General features: G+C 45.3%; 1 protein-coding gene across 2 annotated transcripts in view; it reads left to right on the top strand.

Annotated features, from left to right (window-relative positions):
* Positions 1 to 17,441, top strand: part of CDH13 (cadherin 13) — a 1,008,030-nt gene that overhangs the window by 612,242 nt on the left and 378,347 nt on the right. For both annotated transcript variants that reach the window (XM_029925178.1, XM_029925181.1), the window contains exon 6: positions 15,416 to 15,560. In XM_029925178.1, coding sequence (XP_029781038.1) covers positions 15,416 to 15,560 — 145 coding nt within the window. The remainder of the gene's footprint in view (positions 1 to 15,415; positions 15,561 to 17,441) is intronic.

Here is a 17,441-nt window from a genome sequence, read left to right as displayed (position 1 = left end):
CCTCCACCTGTCTTCCAGAGTGATCTCTTTAAAATTCACATCGGACCAATTCCCTCACACCATCCCCTAGCTTCTAACCCGTAAAGAGCTCTCAGTTTTAGTTGCTTTATTGAGAGGTAAATCACACACCATGTGTTGAGAGGTTAGCTTAAACACTTCATGGTGTTGCTGCGTTGATGCCCATTTCTCTCTCTTTTTTTTTAATTTTTTTAAAATTTATTTATGTTGGGGAGAGAGAGAGAAAGAATGTGTGTGTAAGCAGGGGAGGGGCAGAGAGAGAGGGAGACACTGAATCTGAAGCAGGTTCCAGGCTCTGAGCTGTCAGCACAGAGCCCAATGTGGGGCTGAAACTCACAAACTGTGAGATCATGACCTGAGCCGAAGTCAGATGCTCAACTGACTGAGCTGCCCGGGCTCCTCTGAGGCCAATCTCTCTGACTGAGCAGCCTGCGGCAGCCCCTCGGCAGCCCCTCGGTGCACACTGCCCCCTCATGCAAGCGCAGGCGCCAGGGAACAGCCCCCAGGGTCACATGCAAAAGTTGCATCCTGCTGTCACTCCCCAACACCCCTGGTGACCAAGAGCCCCCCTGCTTCCCGTGGTCTTCCCCTGGCACAGCTCTGAGATAAGACCCCTGTGAAGTCCCCAAAACTCTGCTCTTCTGGTTTGAATGGACCAGCCTGGCTTTAGCCCAGGATTCCCCAGGCACTGCACCCACAGACCTAATGAAGGCACGCACCCCAGGCCCTATGGCACTCTCCATATGCACTCTGCCTTGACCTTCCCACTCGGCCCTCCAAGGTGTGCCCTGCACCTGCTCCAGGGCTGGTGGACAATACGTTTCTCTATTCCCGTTTCTCTTGTGGTCTGTACGGAACTGCGGCTCACTGCCCGACCCCCTCAGCTCCATTTAACAAATACCAACTTAACAAAGTCATAACATGACACAAATCACTCATTTTAAGTATACAATTCATGGGCACCTGGAGGGCTTCAGTCGGTTGAGTGTCCGGCTCTTGATTTCGGCTCAAGTCACAATCTCACTGTTCTTGAGATGGAGCCCCATGTTGGGCTCCGAGCTGACAGTGCGGAGCCCGCTTGGGATTCTCTCTCTTGCTCTCTCCCTCTGTCCCTCTCCCCTGCTCATGCTCTCTCTCTCAAAATAAATAAACATTAAAAAAAAATAAAGCATACAATTTGATGGCTTTCAGTGAATTCACAGAGTTGTACAACCATCACCACTATCAATCCTGGCACATGTTCGTCTCCTCGAAAGAAACTGTGTCCCCATTAGCTCTCATCCCCTGTTCCTTCATCCGCCACAACCCTAGCCAACCACCAGTCAACTTCCTGCCTCTCTGGATTTGCCTGTGTTGAACATTTCATATAAATGGAACCATGTGCCATGCAGCCTTTTGTGGCCGGCGGTTTTCACTTAGCATGTGTTCAGGGTTCGCCCATGTTGTGGCACGGTGCCCAGGCTTCCCTCCTTCTTTTGGTTGAATTATATCCTATTGTGTGCGTCCGGTCACCGTTGATGGGCCTTTGGGTTGTGTCCACCCTTGGGGCTCATATGAATAATGCTGCTGTGATTATTCACGGGCATGTTTTTGTGGACTTGTGTTTCATTTCACTTGGGCGCATGATCAGGAGTGGCCTTGCTGGGTCACATGGTAAGTCTACGCTTAAGTCTTTGAGGAGCCTCCAAAGTGTTTTCCAAAGTGACTCCCTGAGACAGTTTCAGCGGTGTTAAGTTTCCCTCAGAAAAGAGGCCAGAAGGTTGACCCTTGTCTGCAAACCCCTCTGACCTGGCCCTGCGGTCTCTTCAGTCCCGACCCGGGTCACTCTCCCCGCGTCTCTCACTCTCACGCCCCTCTGGCTTCTGTGCAGGTTTTCAGCGTGCTCTTTGCCTCCTCTTCCCCTACCAGCTTCCATCAGAGAGGCCTTCTCTGGACAGGCCCCGCCCACAGTCTAAATACAATCTCCTTATTATGTCCTTCCTTGCTTAATAATCGATTATATGATGCTGGGGTGCCAGGGGGCCTCAGTCAGTTAAGCGTCTGACTTCTGCTCAGGTCATGATCTCATAGTCAATGAGTTCGAGCCCCACATTGGGCTCTGTGCTGACAGCTGGGAGCCTGGAGCTGCTTCAGATTCTGTGTCTCCTTCTCTCTCTGCCCCTCCCCCACTCACACTCTTTCTCTCCCTCTCTCTTAAAAATAAATAAACTAAAAAATTAAAAAATAATGAGAATTATTATTTATATGATGCTTTTTTTAATCCCACTAAATGTTCGCTATAGATGAGCTTTAAAAATCCTAAGACTGTATTTTTTAACTATTGTAAATCAAGGATCTTCTGCAGAACTCTAAGTGTGATGGGGCATAGAATGTATTTATTGAAGGAATTCATAACCATGAGAGAGAGAGAGAGAGAGAGTTTAGCTATAGAGATTTCAAGCTGTCAAGATGGGCCTGTAATCTACATCAAAACTTTCATTTCTCCCTGGGTATTTTCTGGACTCCTTCTTTTGCACCGAACGTTCTAAAATGGGCATCAAAAAACTTTTGCTCCCAAGGGCCTGATAATCAATACTTTAGGCTTTGTGAGCCATCGACACTGTTTTGCAGCCACTCAATTCTGCTTTTCTGTTCTGGTGGAAAAGCGGCCTCAGACAATAGGTCAGTGAATGAGGGTGACTGTGTTCCGGTATTTCCTTTATAGAAATAGACAGCAGGCAAGATTTGAGCTGGGATTACCAATATTGGATTCTCTTTGAGTTTACCAAATTTTCAGCTTCCTGTGGTCCAACCTAACAAAACTCATCAGAGAAGGGCACTGTCAGATGAATTGGAGTTCCTTCGCATGTGCCCCCAGCCCAGTGGTGGCATGCTTACGGGGGCCATTTGGGGCTCGGTCTGGGCAGGTGGGTAGGTCTGTACTCCTGGGTTCTCTCCAATCAGCCCAGAAACATGCAGAAAGGGACATCATGATCAAAGCAACGAGGATACTGACATCTTCACTCTGGGCTGGCCGGGACACTTGAGGAAGCTGGTGGTGTGGAACCGGGGGTGTCTGGATGGCCCGGAATAGAGCCCCACGCAGGCTGTTGTAACATGGACTGTCCCCCCTGAATCAGAGCCTGTGTACCAAGCTGGGTGGGGGGGGGCATCTGGTCAACAGGGAAGAAGATGGAGCAGAGTGGAAACCCAGAAGAATCTGACAGAACGTATCTGATCATGACACGGTCATGTCTGTCTGTTTGAGGCATTTTCGTGCACAAGTAAAAAAAATCAGAGAAGAGATGCTGACCTTGGAGTATAAGAATGGTAAAGAGAGACTTTTGTGAGAAATATGACTCAATTCCTGTAGCTTGCATTGCCTCATTTAGAAAGGCAGGGACAGGTGGGCTCCCTTTGGTGAGCTAGAATTTGTATAAAGTTCCACTTGCTTTATTTTCTTTCATTTAAATATGCTTGTTAGTAAAATGTGTGTCAGAACAAAATCGTTTTCTATTAGCCATCACCAAACAATGGATAATCCCATGTAAAATGTGTTTGCACACTTTAGAGAGTGACAGCAACTTCGCTGAACTTGGCTTCTTCCTCTGGAATAGGCAGGAAATGCTACCGCTGAATCCTTAATACATCGCCTCTTAGCTGGGCTCACCCTCAGGGAATTCTCAAATGACAGGTGTCACCTCTTTCGTGTCTATTGATCTGTCCTCTAGAAAAAAAAAGAGACTTGCCTACAAACGGAAAGCCCTTAGCTCATCCATTGTTCATTTGTCACGTTTATTGAAAACCTGCTCTATGAAGACAGTGGTCGCTGGGCTGTGAGAAGCAGGCAGGCGAACCCCGCGGTCCTCATGCACTTACATCCCACACGTCCCACATTCTCTGCGTCTCCCACGAGCTGTCGTTCTGGCAGATGCAGGCCTGTGACAGCAAGAGCCGTGGAGACAACCTAGGATAGGGATGAGCGATGAGGGAGGAGTGACTGTTCTTGATCAAGGAGTTAAGGGAGGCCTCTGTTTTGAGAAAAGACGGAAATGGAATGAGGGGCAGGCCGCAAAAACTCCATGGACACAGAATCTGAAGCAGGCTCCAGCGTGTTCTAGGTGAGGCGACAGTGTCTTCAGAGACCATGGAATGGAAATTACATTAGAGGGCTTCAGCGTTCTGGGAGCAGGGTGGGAGAGAGGCAGGAAGGAGAGACCATGACCTTGGCCAAATCCAGTCTTCACATGGAGCTCCAAATGGAGGCCTTGGCGCCAAGAAGCATAGGTATCTTCTTGGCTCTAAAGACACTTCAAAGGATGGCTGGGGGGCTCCGTCAGTGAGCGCCGGCTTCAGCTCAGGTCATGATCTCAAGGCTGTGACTTCAAGCCCCACATTGGGTTCTCTGCTCTCAGTGCAAAGCACACGTGGGATCCCCTCCCCCTCCCCTCCACAACTTGCACTCTCCCAAAAATAAATAAGCATTTAAAAAACCAGAGTTGCCTGGCTGGCTCAGTTGGTTGAGTGCCTGACTCTTGGTTTAGGCTCAGGTCGTGATGTCACATTTTTCGAGCTAGAGCCCCGCGTCAGGCTCTGTGCTGGCAGGGCACAGCTTGTTTGGGATTCTCTGCCCTCCCCACCCCCCACGCTTGCTCTCTCTCTCTCAAAAATAAATAAGTAAACTTTAAAAAAATTTAAACATTAAAAAAATGAGCTTCAGGTTCCTACAGGCAGCTTTTCCTTTAGATGCCCGAGACTATGAACCTGAATCAGAAACTCAGTGTTACAGAGAATTTTTTTGTTTGTTTCACAAGAAACTTTAAGGATAACTGGAAACTTCTATTTATTTCGCATTTGATATGTGCCAGGTACTTTGTTAAGTGCTTTACAAACATCGTATGTTTACACCTCACCTAAACCCCTCGAGATAGGTGGCTCTCTCTCCCCTGAAAGATGAGGACTCTAAATCTGAAGTCCATGCTTAGAACGTGAGCTCTTTCCTGGTTCTGAGAATTGATCAGCAAGCTGAAAAGTAAAGTTTCAGGGAGAAAGCAGACACTGACAACAGTGACGGCTCAGAAAACAGGGGCGCCTGGGGGGCTCGGTCAGTTGAGCATCGAACTCTTTTTATTTTTAATTTTTTTAATGTTTAGTTTTGAAAGAGACAGAGGATGAGAGGGGGAGGGGCAGAGAGAGAGGGAGACACAGAATCCGAAGCGGCTCCAGGCTCCGAGCTGCCAGCACAGAGCCTGACACAGGGCTCGAACCCACAAACCAGGAGATCATGACCTGAGCCGAAGTTGGATGCTCAAACGACTGAGCCCCCCAGGCGCCCCACATCTGACTCCTGATCTGCGCTCAGGTCATGGTATCATAGTTCCAGGGGTAGAGCCTTGTGTTGGGCTCTGTGCTGATAGAGCTTGGGATTCTCTCCCTTTTTCTCTGTCCCCACCCAACTCTCACACTCTCTCTCTCTCTTTCTCAAAATAAATAAATAAACATTGGGGAGAAAAAAATAGAAAAGAAAATTGATGAGTCCAAGCTCCATATTATGGAGTTCTGTCAAGTGCACTGAGACTCTTTTTTCATCCAAAACTCAGAGACCTGGGAGAAAGGGGGAGGCCGGCCACTGTCTGGTGCCCCTGCTATGCTGATGAGTCCGTACTTAATATTCATGCGCTTCCCACCAACCTTCAACACTGAGAGGTGCCAGATGTCCTGAAGTTTAACATCCTCCCATAGCTCCCTGCTTGCAATAAACCATAGCCAATCTGTAGTCAATTTTAATATAAACTTCATAGACGCTTTTTTAACTCTGAAATTAACACATGCCCATTATAGGAAATCTAGAAAAGGGTAGAGAAGCAGAGTAAAAAAGAATCACCTGCAATAAAACCACAGCTAATATTTCAGTTTAATCCTAATCGTGTAAGGTCTTTGCCCAGTCTTCAAAAAGTCCATTATATAGCACAGACTATTTTGCAATCAGAAATTTACTTCATACCATGAACACCATACCATTAACGTGTGTTTTTAGTCCCTAAAGCGTTTCTGCAATGTCGTGTTTACTTTGTGCCAAGCCACCCAGGTGCCCCATGTAATTTTTCCTATTTTTAAGCAATATTGAAGTGAATATTAAATAAACAATGTTTTTAACACCCCCCCCCCCCCACCTCTCACCCCTGAGATGCACAGAGAGCCCCTGGGCTACATTTCTATGAGCAACATCAGATGTTTTCACGGCTTGGGATGCATATTGACAAATTGCACTGCAGAAAGATATTTTTGTGTTATCAGTAATACATGAGTATTTGTTTCCTTACCAGTTTACCGACTATTAGGGATCCCTAATTATTTTGGCAATGTTAAAAACAAAAGGTTACCTCATTTAATTTTATAATGCTTGTTGCTCTTTGGTTTTGTGGTTTTGCTAATTGTTGTTTTTTCCTTATTGATTTTTAAGCAGCTCTTTATATATTCAGGGTGATCAAATTCTGTTTTGTATGACACAATCACTTTTCTCAGTTTTCTATTTATGTATGATATATTTGTCCTATAAATAAGTTGCTTTTGAGTTTTTAATCTTTCAGTAGTTCACTTAACTTATATCTTTAATATCAGTTTAAAAAGGCCTTCCCCACTCTATTACATAAATATTCAATGGGTTTTTTCCTCCTAATACTTTAATCCTCCTGGAATTTATTAGGCTATACTTTAAATGTTTATATATCAACCTTGATTTTTGGAGAATATCATGTTTTATAAAACACATTTTAATACTCATTTAACAAAATGACTTTAAATCTATAAACTAAAAAAAAAAAAAATACTGCATTCCATCCACTCTTTTCCTCTGAATTTTGCTTTTGAAGAGAGAAGAACAACTGAAAATAAAATCCTCAGTAATTTTCCCCTACAGCTTGTTTTCAAAAGTATTATATTTCTCATCTTTGGACAAAAATCCCCTTAACCCTTGTATGTATCCTTAATAGATCTGGCATAATCCCAATATCCATGATTTATATAAATTCTACTGGAACCAATTAAAATTTTCAGCCCGTGCCCCATCTTGAGGTAGAGGATATTCACTAGGACTTTACCCAAGTTGCTTAAATAAAATTATTTTGAATATCTGCATAGATTTCCTCCACATAATTAAAATTAGTTCAAAAATTAAATAGAAAAATGCCCTCAAAGTCTATCATGGTTGTGAGCATGCATACATCAGAAAAGAATATGCTTTCACTATGCTCAGTGGAAAACATACTTTAAAAGTAAAATTTAAGATCGACAAAGGAAATACTGTAGTCCAAGCAGAACAAGCTTTTCAAAGAACATTTGATAACAGTATCAAGATCTTTAATTAATCATCTAGCAAGTAGGAAACTTGTATCACCCCTTTGATCATTTTTAGAGGGAGCTATACACACCGCATCCAGTCCGTCAAGGGGGAGATGCCACACAGAACCCTGGAAGTGAAGGTGGGGGCTGTTACAAAAGGCTAAAAATATCTTTTCCATGGGAGCTCTCCAGGAGTTGGCGCATAATGAGATTCAACTTCGATAAATGAATAAAGCCAAGAAAAATAACTTGAAATGCAAGTAATTGGTGTCAAAGAGAAATCTGGAATACTGAGATAGGAAAGCAGTGTGAAGGGAGTAATGACTGACGAGGAAGGATCAAATCGAGGGAACACCTTCTCAAAAGTCTCAGTAAAGGTCTGTCGGGAGCAAATGAAGGCCAAGGTCGCCAAACTGTCTCCTGATCTAACAGACCTTGTCTAGAATTTCCTATGTGCCAGTAACTCTGCTACACACACCCTTTTATCTTTTTATTCAAAACGAACACACAGTTGAGAGCCCTTTGTTACACGCGCAAACTGACCTGGGAAATCGAAGTTACTTAGTTACGCAGGACGGTCATCTTACCCTCTTTGCCGCGGGCCGGCTAGGTATGCACCTGTTTTGGCTTACTTGCTAATAGTAACACCTGCTTTCATTCTCAAAAGTGTTCCGGTCTGAACCATAAATTATGTCACCATAGTATTAATTTCCTATTTGGTGCTGCAACAAATCACCACAAATGCACAACTCCAAACAACACAAATTAGTCATCACGTGCTTCCACAGGTTAGAGCACAACACGGAGCTCATGGAGCTGAAGTCAGTGCGCCAGTGGGCCTCCCTTCTCTTCTGACGTCTATACCAGAGGACCCTTGTCTTTCCTAGCATCTAGAGACTACTCGCAGTCCTTGGCTGGTGGCCTTCTCCTCCGTCTTCAGAGGCAGTGATGGCTGCTCAAGTCTGTTCTCGCCTTCCACGGCTCAGACCTTTTCGTCTCCTTCTCTCTTAAGGACCCTTGTGACCATCTTGGGCCCAACCTGATAATCCAGACTGATCTCACTATTGCAAGGTCAGCTCATCAGCAACCTTGATTCTGCTTTGCCCTGTAAGCTAGCCAATGCACCAGTTCCAGGGTGTAGGACATAAAGATTTGCAGGAAGTCCGTTATCCTGCTGGCCACAGATGCTCCAAGGTAGTAAATCCTAAAATTGGAAGCCGGGTTTTTCTGATTCAAAGTCTGGCTGTAACTTCAGTGATCAATGAGGATGTCTTTGATGGGAAAGTCTGGTATGATCTTTGTGAGACACTGGTAGGTGGGGAGGGTGGGAGAATTACAAACAGAAACTTGGTAAAAATATCCATCAGTGCTTTCTTGATTCACGGCACTAGGTATGTATTGAAGGCATACCTAGGCGCGCCTGGGTGGCTCAGTCGGTTAAGTCTCTGACTTCGGCTCAGGTCAGATCTCACACTCGTGGGTTCGAGCCCCGCGTCAGGCTCTGTGCTGGCAGTTAGCTCAGAGCCTGGAGCCTGCTTCTGGTTCTGTGTCTCCTTCTCTCTCTGCCCCTTCCCTTCTCAGGCTCTGTCTCTCTCTGTATCAAAAATAAATAAAACATTAAAAAAAATTTTTTTTGAAGGCATACCTAGAAAACAGTGTTCCTGCCTGTGAGTTGTCTGTGACCAAACTGGGCCATGAGTATGTTCCCCTGCAGAATACAGAAGCCTCTATGAGAGGAGCCTATAATAAGTGAATATGATACTCTATTAATTAACTGTGTAAGAACTCAGATGCAGAATGTAAGGGCAATTTGAGTTTCACATTAGCCACAGATTAGGAATTTGTTTCATCTTTTTCTTTCCTATGACAACAAACGCAGTATTTCCATAGTGGAAAATCTGGTTTTTAAAAATCTTCCAGGGGTGCCTGGGTGGCTCAGTCAGTTATGCGTCCAACATCGGCTCAGGTCATGATCTCATGGTTCGTGAGTTCGAGCCCCACTTCGGGCTTTGTGCTGACAGCTCAGAGCCTGGAACCTGCTTCGGAATCTGTGTCTAGCTCTCTCTCTGCCCCTCCCCTGCTTGCACTCTGTCTCTCTGTGTGTCTTAAAAATAAATCAATGTTAAAAAAATTTTTTTAATCTTCCAACATTCTCAACCTTGAGAGATCATCTATTATAAATAAACTCACAATAGCATCCTTACACAAAAATCTCTGTGGGCTCTTTGATTTCTATGGAAACCTGGAGCCCATCTACCACGCCCTTGAGGTGGGCGAATGTTCATGCAAGACCCTCTTGTCTCTACTCTTGGATAAAGTATTTTTGCTTTAAGCAGATTATGGGTGATTCGCGTACCGTGTTCCCCTTCCCACGCTACTCACCCTGGTCATCTGAGAGCTACATTTATAAGAGAGAAATTTTCTTTCTTTTCTGTTCAGAACATCTGACATTCTAGAAGGGAGTGTGTCGTAGCTAGGCTGATAATGTAATGTCCCTCAATCTATAGTTTTATTTTTTTTTAATTTTTTAAAGTCTCTGTATTTTTGAGATAGAGTGTGAGAAAGGGAAAGCAGAAAGAGAGGGAGATACAAAATTCGAAGCAGGCTCCAGGCTCCGAGCTGTCAGCACGGAGCCTGATGCAGGGCTCAAACTCAGCAACCGCAAGATCATGACCTGAGCTGAATTCAGAGGCTCAACCGACAGAGCTACCCAGCTGCCCCTAATCCTATGGTGATTTAATAAGTATCTTGTTGTGTGCGCGCACAGGTGCACAGAAGCAAGGACATGAGGATAAGGGAACGAGGAAAAGAAGAGAGTCAGAGGGTGGGGATGGGAGGAGGAACATGAGCGGCGCCCATACTGCCGCTTTATTCCTCACAAGCAAGTAGGTTTATACCAACAGCCACAGGTGTAAACAATCCCGGAAGATGGCCAAAGCTCGAAGCACAATCAACATTCCAACTCAAGCATGAAGGTCATTTATACAATTAACATTTAACTCAAGCAATCTAATCCTACAGAAACTGGGGGCAGCTGCAAGGGTTGAAGAGCACGAGAACTTTTGCTCAATCGCACTCTCCCTACTGGCTCCTGGTTGCTGCTTCCCACAGTATTTTCATGTTTATTAGGAAAAAAATTTATAATAAGCTCCCCTTATCCCTAAATTCATGGATAGTTTGGCCTTGGATGAGGCAACAATGAAATATAGCAATCAATGTAAAGCTATTTACTATTAAGCAAATAACACAGTAAAGAGAATAAAACAAAAACGCCAAGGAAGCCCATGAAAGAGCATTTCGCTCATGAGGGCATCGTGGAAGAAAGCATGGATTTTAGAGTCAGACTTAAGTTTGGATCCAGATCACAAACTCGCTTGTGATTATAGACCGGTACTGACATTTCTCCAAGATTTGCTGCAGTGGGTGTTTCTACAGATTGTTTTGAGCCAAATGAGACAATGTGTAAAAAGCCCAGACATATATTGGACACCAAATAAATATTAATTCCCTTCTTTAAGAGGCAAGTAACTAACTTAATGTACTTAGGTATTATTTACATTTGTGGTTCTTATTTCATGAATTAAGACCACACAGAGAGTCAACTGACTAACTGTCTGTGGAGTTCAGACTGATGTCAGCTCCTATGTGCCAGGGATGGAGAGAAAGGACAGATGGCCAAAGCTGAGGCCCAACTTTGGACTCCTGTCTCTTAAAGAGGTACTGCCTCTTCATGTCATCAGTATTAAATCAGGTTACTGTTATATGCAGACATTGGGTCTCAGCCTTGGGGATTCATTAATGGTCAAGAACATGCATCACACCTCCACCTTCATGGGACGTGTCGGAGATGCAGACATTAATTGAGTTGTCACACAAATAAATATGCTAGATTTTGGAAAATGCTATAGTGCTATCCCATGAGACTATAAACCAACGATGGGCTAGTTAGTCTGGAGGGGTGGCGGAGGGTCTGGGGTCTGAAGGATAAATAAGGGCTAACCAAGGACATCGGGTAGGAGGAGCACGTGCGGAGGTACCTGTGTTGGGAAGGAGCAGTGGAAGTTGGGAAAATTGAAAAAAGATTTGTGTAGTTTGATAATAAGGACAAAGGGCATCTCTTAGGACATGAAGTGAGTTTGGAGAACCGGGCTGGGGCCAGATGCTAAAAAGACTTGTCAAAGTAAAGGAATGAGAAACTACTGAGAAGTGTCCATTATAGAGTGACGTAAATTAATTAAAAAATCGAAAAGATGCCCTGAAAGCCTGTATGAGTCGAGGTTCTCTGGAGAAATAAAAGCGATAAAGAGATCAATAGAGAGATATGCACACATATATGTACATACATATATAAAAGGGTTTAGTTTAAGCAGTTGGTTCACATAGTTAAGGAGGCTGAGAAGTCCGGTGATCTGCTGTCTGCAAACTGGAGACCCTGGAAAGCTGGTTGTGAAATTCAGTCCAAGTCCAAAGGCCTGAGATCCAGGCAAGTCCACGGTGTCGATTGTGGTTCAGGTCTGAAAGCCTGAGAAGGAGGACCAGCCGGGCACACTGTCGAGGTCGGTGACCCCTACTGGCTCCTTGTGGCTACGCAGCTCCTGAATGTGGCTAACACAATGGAAGAACTGGATTTTTACATTTTATTTATCTTTATTAATTTAAATGTAAATTGCCAAAGGTGGCTAGTGACTTCCAAATTGGACAGTGTAGTTTTTTTTTAATTTTTTAAATATTTATTTTTTTAATGTTTTTTTATTTATTTTTGATACAGAGAGAGACAGAGCATGAGAGGGGGAGGGGCAGAGAGAAGGAGACACAGAACCGGAAGCAGGCTCCAGGCTCTGAGCTAGCTGTCAGCACAGAGCCTGATGCGGGGCTCAAACCCATGAACGTGAGATCTGACCTGAGCCGAAGCCGGAGGCTTAACCGACTGAGCCACCCAGGTGCCCCTAAATATTTATTTTTAAGAGAGAGAGAGACAAAGGGAGGATGAGCAGGGGAGAGGCAGAGAGAGGCAGACACAGAATTCAAAGCAGGCCCCAGGCTCCGAGCTATCAGCACAGAGCCTGACACGGGCTCGAAGTCACACACCGTGAGATCATGACCTGAGCCAAAGTCGGACGCTGACCGAGCCACCCAGACACCCCTGGACAGTGTAGTTTTAATATGTGAACCTATTCTATCCCTTCACGTCGCTTATCTCTAACAGATTATTTTACTCTTGTGTTTTACATTGTCTGTTACCTGTCTCCTTCATGGCAGAATAGCTTGTTGATGGCTGGATTTGTAACACTCAGGGTAGGGACTCACATATAGTCATATCTCAATGAACTTTCTGTTAAATTGACTTTCAAATTAATAAATGCCCCTTAAGAGCACTTTGTTATTTTTAAATGCTATTCCAGAGCTCTTAGCTTCTAACACTATTGCTTTCCACTAAAACATCCAGAAGTCAGACTCTGGGTAGTACAGTAACACAAAATGCTATTGGGTTGTATACTGACATCGTGGGTTTTATCAGATTCAGCTGGATGTTTCGCATTCACCCTAATCAGTTAAATCTCCATAGTTTCTGTTCCTCTGTTATGCTGAGAAGGATCTGGAGTCTACGCCTCCAGTTCCAACATTTTGCACGTTTGGGGAAATGTGGATTCTGTCCCTTTTAGTCTACTTGTGGCTTCTGATATGGCCCAAAGCTTGTACAGTGAGCAAGTTTAGAGAAGGTCATTGAGAGTCGGAGAGCGAGGTTGTGACTGGCAGTTGACCCCGGGAGCTGGACTTGGGCAATCAGAGAGGCTCCTCGCCCCTCCCCTATCGGTGGACGATAAGGCCCACCCACCGTTCCCACAGTGGGAGCCATTTTGGGCCAATGGATGGTGTACTTGACCAAGCCCTGCTAAGGACTCGATATAAATTTCAGGATTCTGGCGGGGGTGCGCAGTTCCCCGACTTTGCAGTTGCCGAAAACAACCCTCGTAAGTAAACTTCCTTGCTCCTCAACGTTGTCACTTGCCCATCGGAAGCCTTCGGTCTCTCCCTCCCCCCTCCCCCTGCCCTGTGTGTAGGGGGTGGTTTACAAACCCACAGGAAGCCTCGGGTTCAGATCCCAGATAGGTCTTTAGACATAGGTTTTTGGTTGAGTGAAAGTCAAGTCTCCGGCTATTTCGGGAGGACAAAAGGTCAGACCGTCCTCATTACGCAAAATTGCCCCAAGGTTCTGTTTTGCTTTCCTGGGTTTAGAATTCTCATTGCATAAAACTATATATAGTTCATTCTCTGTGAACTCTTTCTGTGCAGCTCTTAAAACCCTCCGTGCACTTATTCGCTAGTAAAAGAAGGAAGTAACACTACAGAAAGAAGTGGGAAAACATCCAGCTCACCTGATTTCGTTTCTGCTAACCAGCTTCAAGTCCTGTGCACAGATGTACGCGACACATTCTCGATTCCCGTGCTGTTTTGTGTGTTCACGCGCAGCATTCCAAGGAGATCAGCAAGGTTAAATCATGATTTTATCTAAAGGCTGTATTCTATTATGGTGTAAAAACGTTCATTCAGTCATTCCCCCCTCCCTGGGCACTTAGCGGACGCCAGTGGGGAGTCATTGTCCTAATAATGAAACAACACTACGGTGAATGTTTTCCTACACGGAAGTGCCGCCTAACGCGAACCCGCCCAGAAGTGGTATCCAGACGGAGGGAAGCGAGTGAGCCCATCATAGCTGTGGTGGAATTTTTCCATGCTTCTTTCCGGAAAGATGATCGCAGTTCACGGCACAATCCGGAGGTGTATAACCGTGCTGATTTGCAACCAAAGTGTTGCTCTTTTATTTTCCTAATTTGGGCTTGTTGTGACGACAGTGCTGATGACAATGCCAGTAGCAACAATGCCATCAGCTGATATTCCTGGGGGTATATCGTGGGACAGCATTGGAGTAAGTGCTTTAAGGACACTGTATCGTGCTTAAAAGCATAAACACTGGAAGGTGGCTTTATGAGGTCCAATCCAGGCTCTACCGCTTAACCTCTGATTTGCTTCCATTCCCTGCTTGCAAAAGATTCACAGGGTCCCGGTGAAGACCAAGTGAGTTGATAGAGTAGAAAGCCCAGCAAAGCACTGGATAATGTTGATTCTTATTCCTAATGATGGGCGGTTTTATTAATCTCATCTTACAGGCGAGAAAATGAGAGAGTAAGAGTATGGCTCAAGGCCACGCAGCTTGTGAAAAGTGGGGCTGGGTTCCACCTGCAGAAATGCTTTCCCCAAGGTTTGCATCTGCAGGAAATACTCAGCAGCCTTCAGTGAAGGGACCAGCACCGACATCCAAGGAGAACCTAGTGCTGCCGCCGACTTGGACCAAGGCGGAAGGAATCAGGCACAGAAAATGAGAGCATAAGGTCGCTGTGACTCACTGGAAATGCCATGGCGTATCTGTCCCCTTGCTTCCAAGATCAACAAGAAACTGGGGTTTAGTTATTATGGTCTTCATCCTTGCGATCTGAAGGTAGTGTCCTGTGGGGTTGTGAAATGCCCCTCGATGGCAGGGGCCCGGTGGCAGCAAATCCAGGGTCTTGTTCAGGACCCGTGTCCTTGCCTCAGGGAGGCCCTCCCTAAATACTTACTGACCCAATTTCTCCTAAACATTACCATAAACACTTTCAGTTATTTCTTAATGTACTCTGTTCATAACTGCTTAGTCAATTATTTTTATTAGCATAACATTCCTTTTAAGCATAATGATGTTGGAGGAAAAACAGAAACAATGTAAGCACATTTTCTCAGCTACGGCTGATTGTGAGTGTTTTCTCTCTCCTCTTTTTCATTTTTTGGACTTCCTTTGCAGATTTGATGAATTAATTGTGAATTTCTCAAGGGAGAATCTAATATGAACTGAAATGTGTCGTTTATTCTATAATGTTTAGTTTCTATTCTAGTTCCAGTGACTATCCATTGAGACCAAAGCTTGAATATTGCCAAGGGCTCATAAAACTGCTGATATAACCTACTTTCTCCCAAGAACCTGACTTCAATTTTCATAATGAATTAACACGTTCTTTCTCCCTCGATTTCTTTGCTCCAATAGCTATTTGTGGAGACCACCGATGTCAATGGCAAAACCCTCGAGGGGCCGGTTCCCCTGGAAGTCATCGTGATTGATCAGAATGACAACAGACCAACCTTTCGGGAAGGCCCCTACATTGGCCACGTCATGGAGGGATCACCGACAGGTATGTTAAATTGGCTTACGTTAGCATCATGGCTTGGCAAGTGGCATACGATGCGACCTTTGGGGATTCTAGAGACTGCTTTCTTCCTGCTCCAACTTGGTGCGCATCACCACTGACTTGTTTTTCCCTAAATGGGTGCAAGCGCTGGAAATCTGGAACCCAGACCACGGCTGGGGTGCTGCAGGCTGTGAAAATGTCTTTCCTTGTCTCTGAACGTGATCTTTCAAAGATGGCCGACATCTAAGTCTCTAAGGCATGGCTGATGCGGAATGCTGTGTGAATGTATCTAGCTCTCTCTTGTGAGGGCCCAAGGTTGAACTTTGTGGGATGGCAGGGCTTGGAAGAAAATCAAGGTTCCCCACTCCAGGCCCCTCAGATTCTCCTTTTCCTCATTGTCCTTCAATAAGAACCATTTTGGTAAAAAAAAGAACAGGAAGGACTTCTTCCCCCTTACACGAGGTGCATGGAGAAACCTTTGGTCTCCGGTCAAAGGGCCAAAGGGGAGGCATTTTATTTCTCTCCAGAAATACAATCACCTACTGTTATGGAAATCACTACCGAGCTCCTGGTTATCTTTTTTCCACACTTAACCTTTCAGTCAGGGAAGGTTTTAGAATTTAGAGCTCCCTTTTCATGGCACAAGAGATACTGATAAATGCTTTCTGTGACCAGTCACCCAAGTCACTGCCGAGTATGATGCTGGAGAAAGTAGGGAGCAAAGTAGAAAAATTCCTAATATGAGACTAGTCCTTGTTGGTAAGCTTTAAAATACATGGGAGTGAATAACATATGAAGGGGGTCGCTGTGGTCGTGTCTGGATGATGCCCAAACAAACAAGCCCTTCAGCAGGGCAGCCGGGACACGGAAGCCCCAGCGCTGCTCTGGCGGGTTCTGTTTCCCCTGTCGCTGAATTGATGGGATGTGTCGGTAACACGGCTGGAGCGTCGTCATGGTAACCTGCCCAGACTACGCCACGAGTCAGTGTGTGCAAGGCGCCTAAACCTCCCTTCAGCTTCCGCTTCCATTCACTGCGTCTGCTCCCCAGGGGCGGGAGCAGAGCTCTCCCTTCTGGGATTTGAATGCATTCTATACAAAGGAGCTGGGGGGCGTTTGGGGGAGCCCGGGAGGCGGAAGGGTAACAACAGGCCTGGAAGGTGCAGGCAGACCTTTCCCATAGCACCTCACCTCTCTGTAAGCTACTTTGTTTACTGATTTTGAGAGAGAGAGAGAGAGAGTGAGCAGAGGAGGAACAGAGAGAGAGGGAAGGTGGGAGAGAATCCTAAGCAGGCTCTATACTGTCAGCGCAGAGCCCAGTGCCGGGCTCGATCCCACAAACTGTGAGATCATGACCAAAACTGACGCCAAGAGTGACACTGAACCAACCGAGCCACCCAGACACCCCTCATAGGCTACTTTTAATGGACGGGTAACCTCTGGTGAGAGAGAGCCTTGAATTTGGGTTTGACGCTCACGAATCTCATCTTAAACAAGCTGACGTGCAGGACGAGTTAAGGGCACTGATAGGGAAAGCTGTTAGAGAGGCTGGAGTTTGTGTGGAGCAGGAAAACGATTCCCAGTTCGTGTCTGAGTGACTGGAATTTGAGCCGGCCCTGGAAAGTGTTCTAAATGTAAATGACCGCGTTTATGTCGGCGGCGGCTGTGAGCGTGTGCGTGTCTTTGTATATTATGTGTGTATATGATTAGACGCCGGCCAATTTTCCTCCCGCTGTTCCCTTCCTTAAGGTTTCGGAAAGAATTTCAAGTTGTATTGCTTTATATACAAGTCACATTTTCAGAGAAAAATGGGATCTTGTATGTCCACTGAATTTCTTAGAGCCCAGAGCAATTCGGTTAGGATGGACAAATCTCCAAGCAAAACAT

This window comes from Suricata suricatta, chromosome 16 (genome assembly GCF_006229205.1).
Source record: "Suricata suricatta isolate VVHF042 chromosome 16, meerkat_22Aug2017_6uvM2_HiC, whole genome shotgun sequence".
Classification (NCBI taxonomy): Eukaryota; Metazoa; Chordata; class Mammalia; order Carnivora; family Herpestidae; genus Suricata; species Suricata suricatta.
Note: the sequence above shows the minus strand (reverse complement) of the source record. Positions and strands in the feature narration are given on the sequence as shown.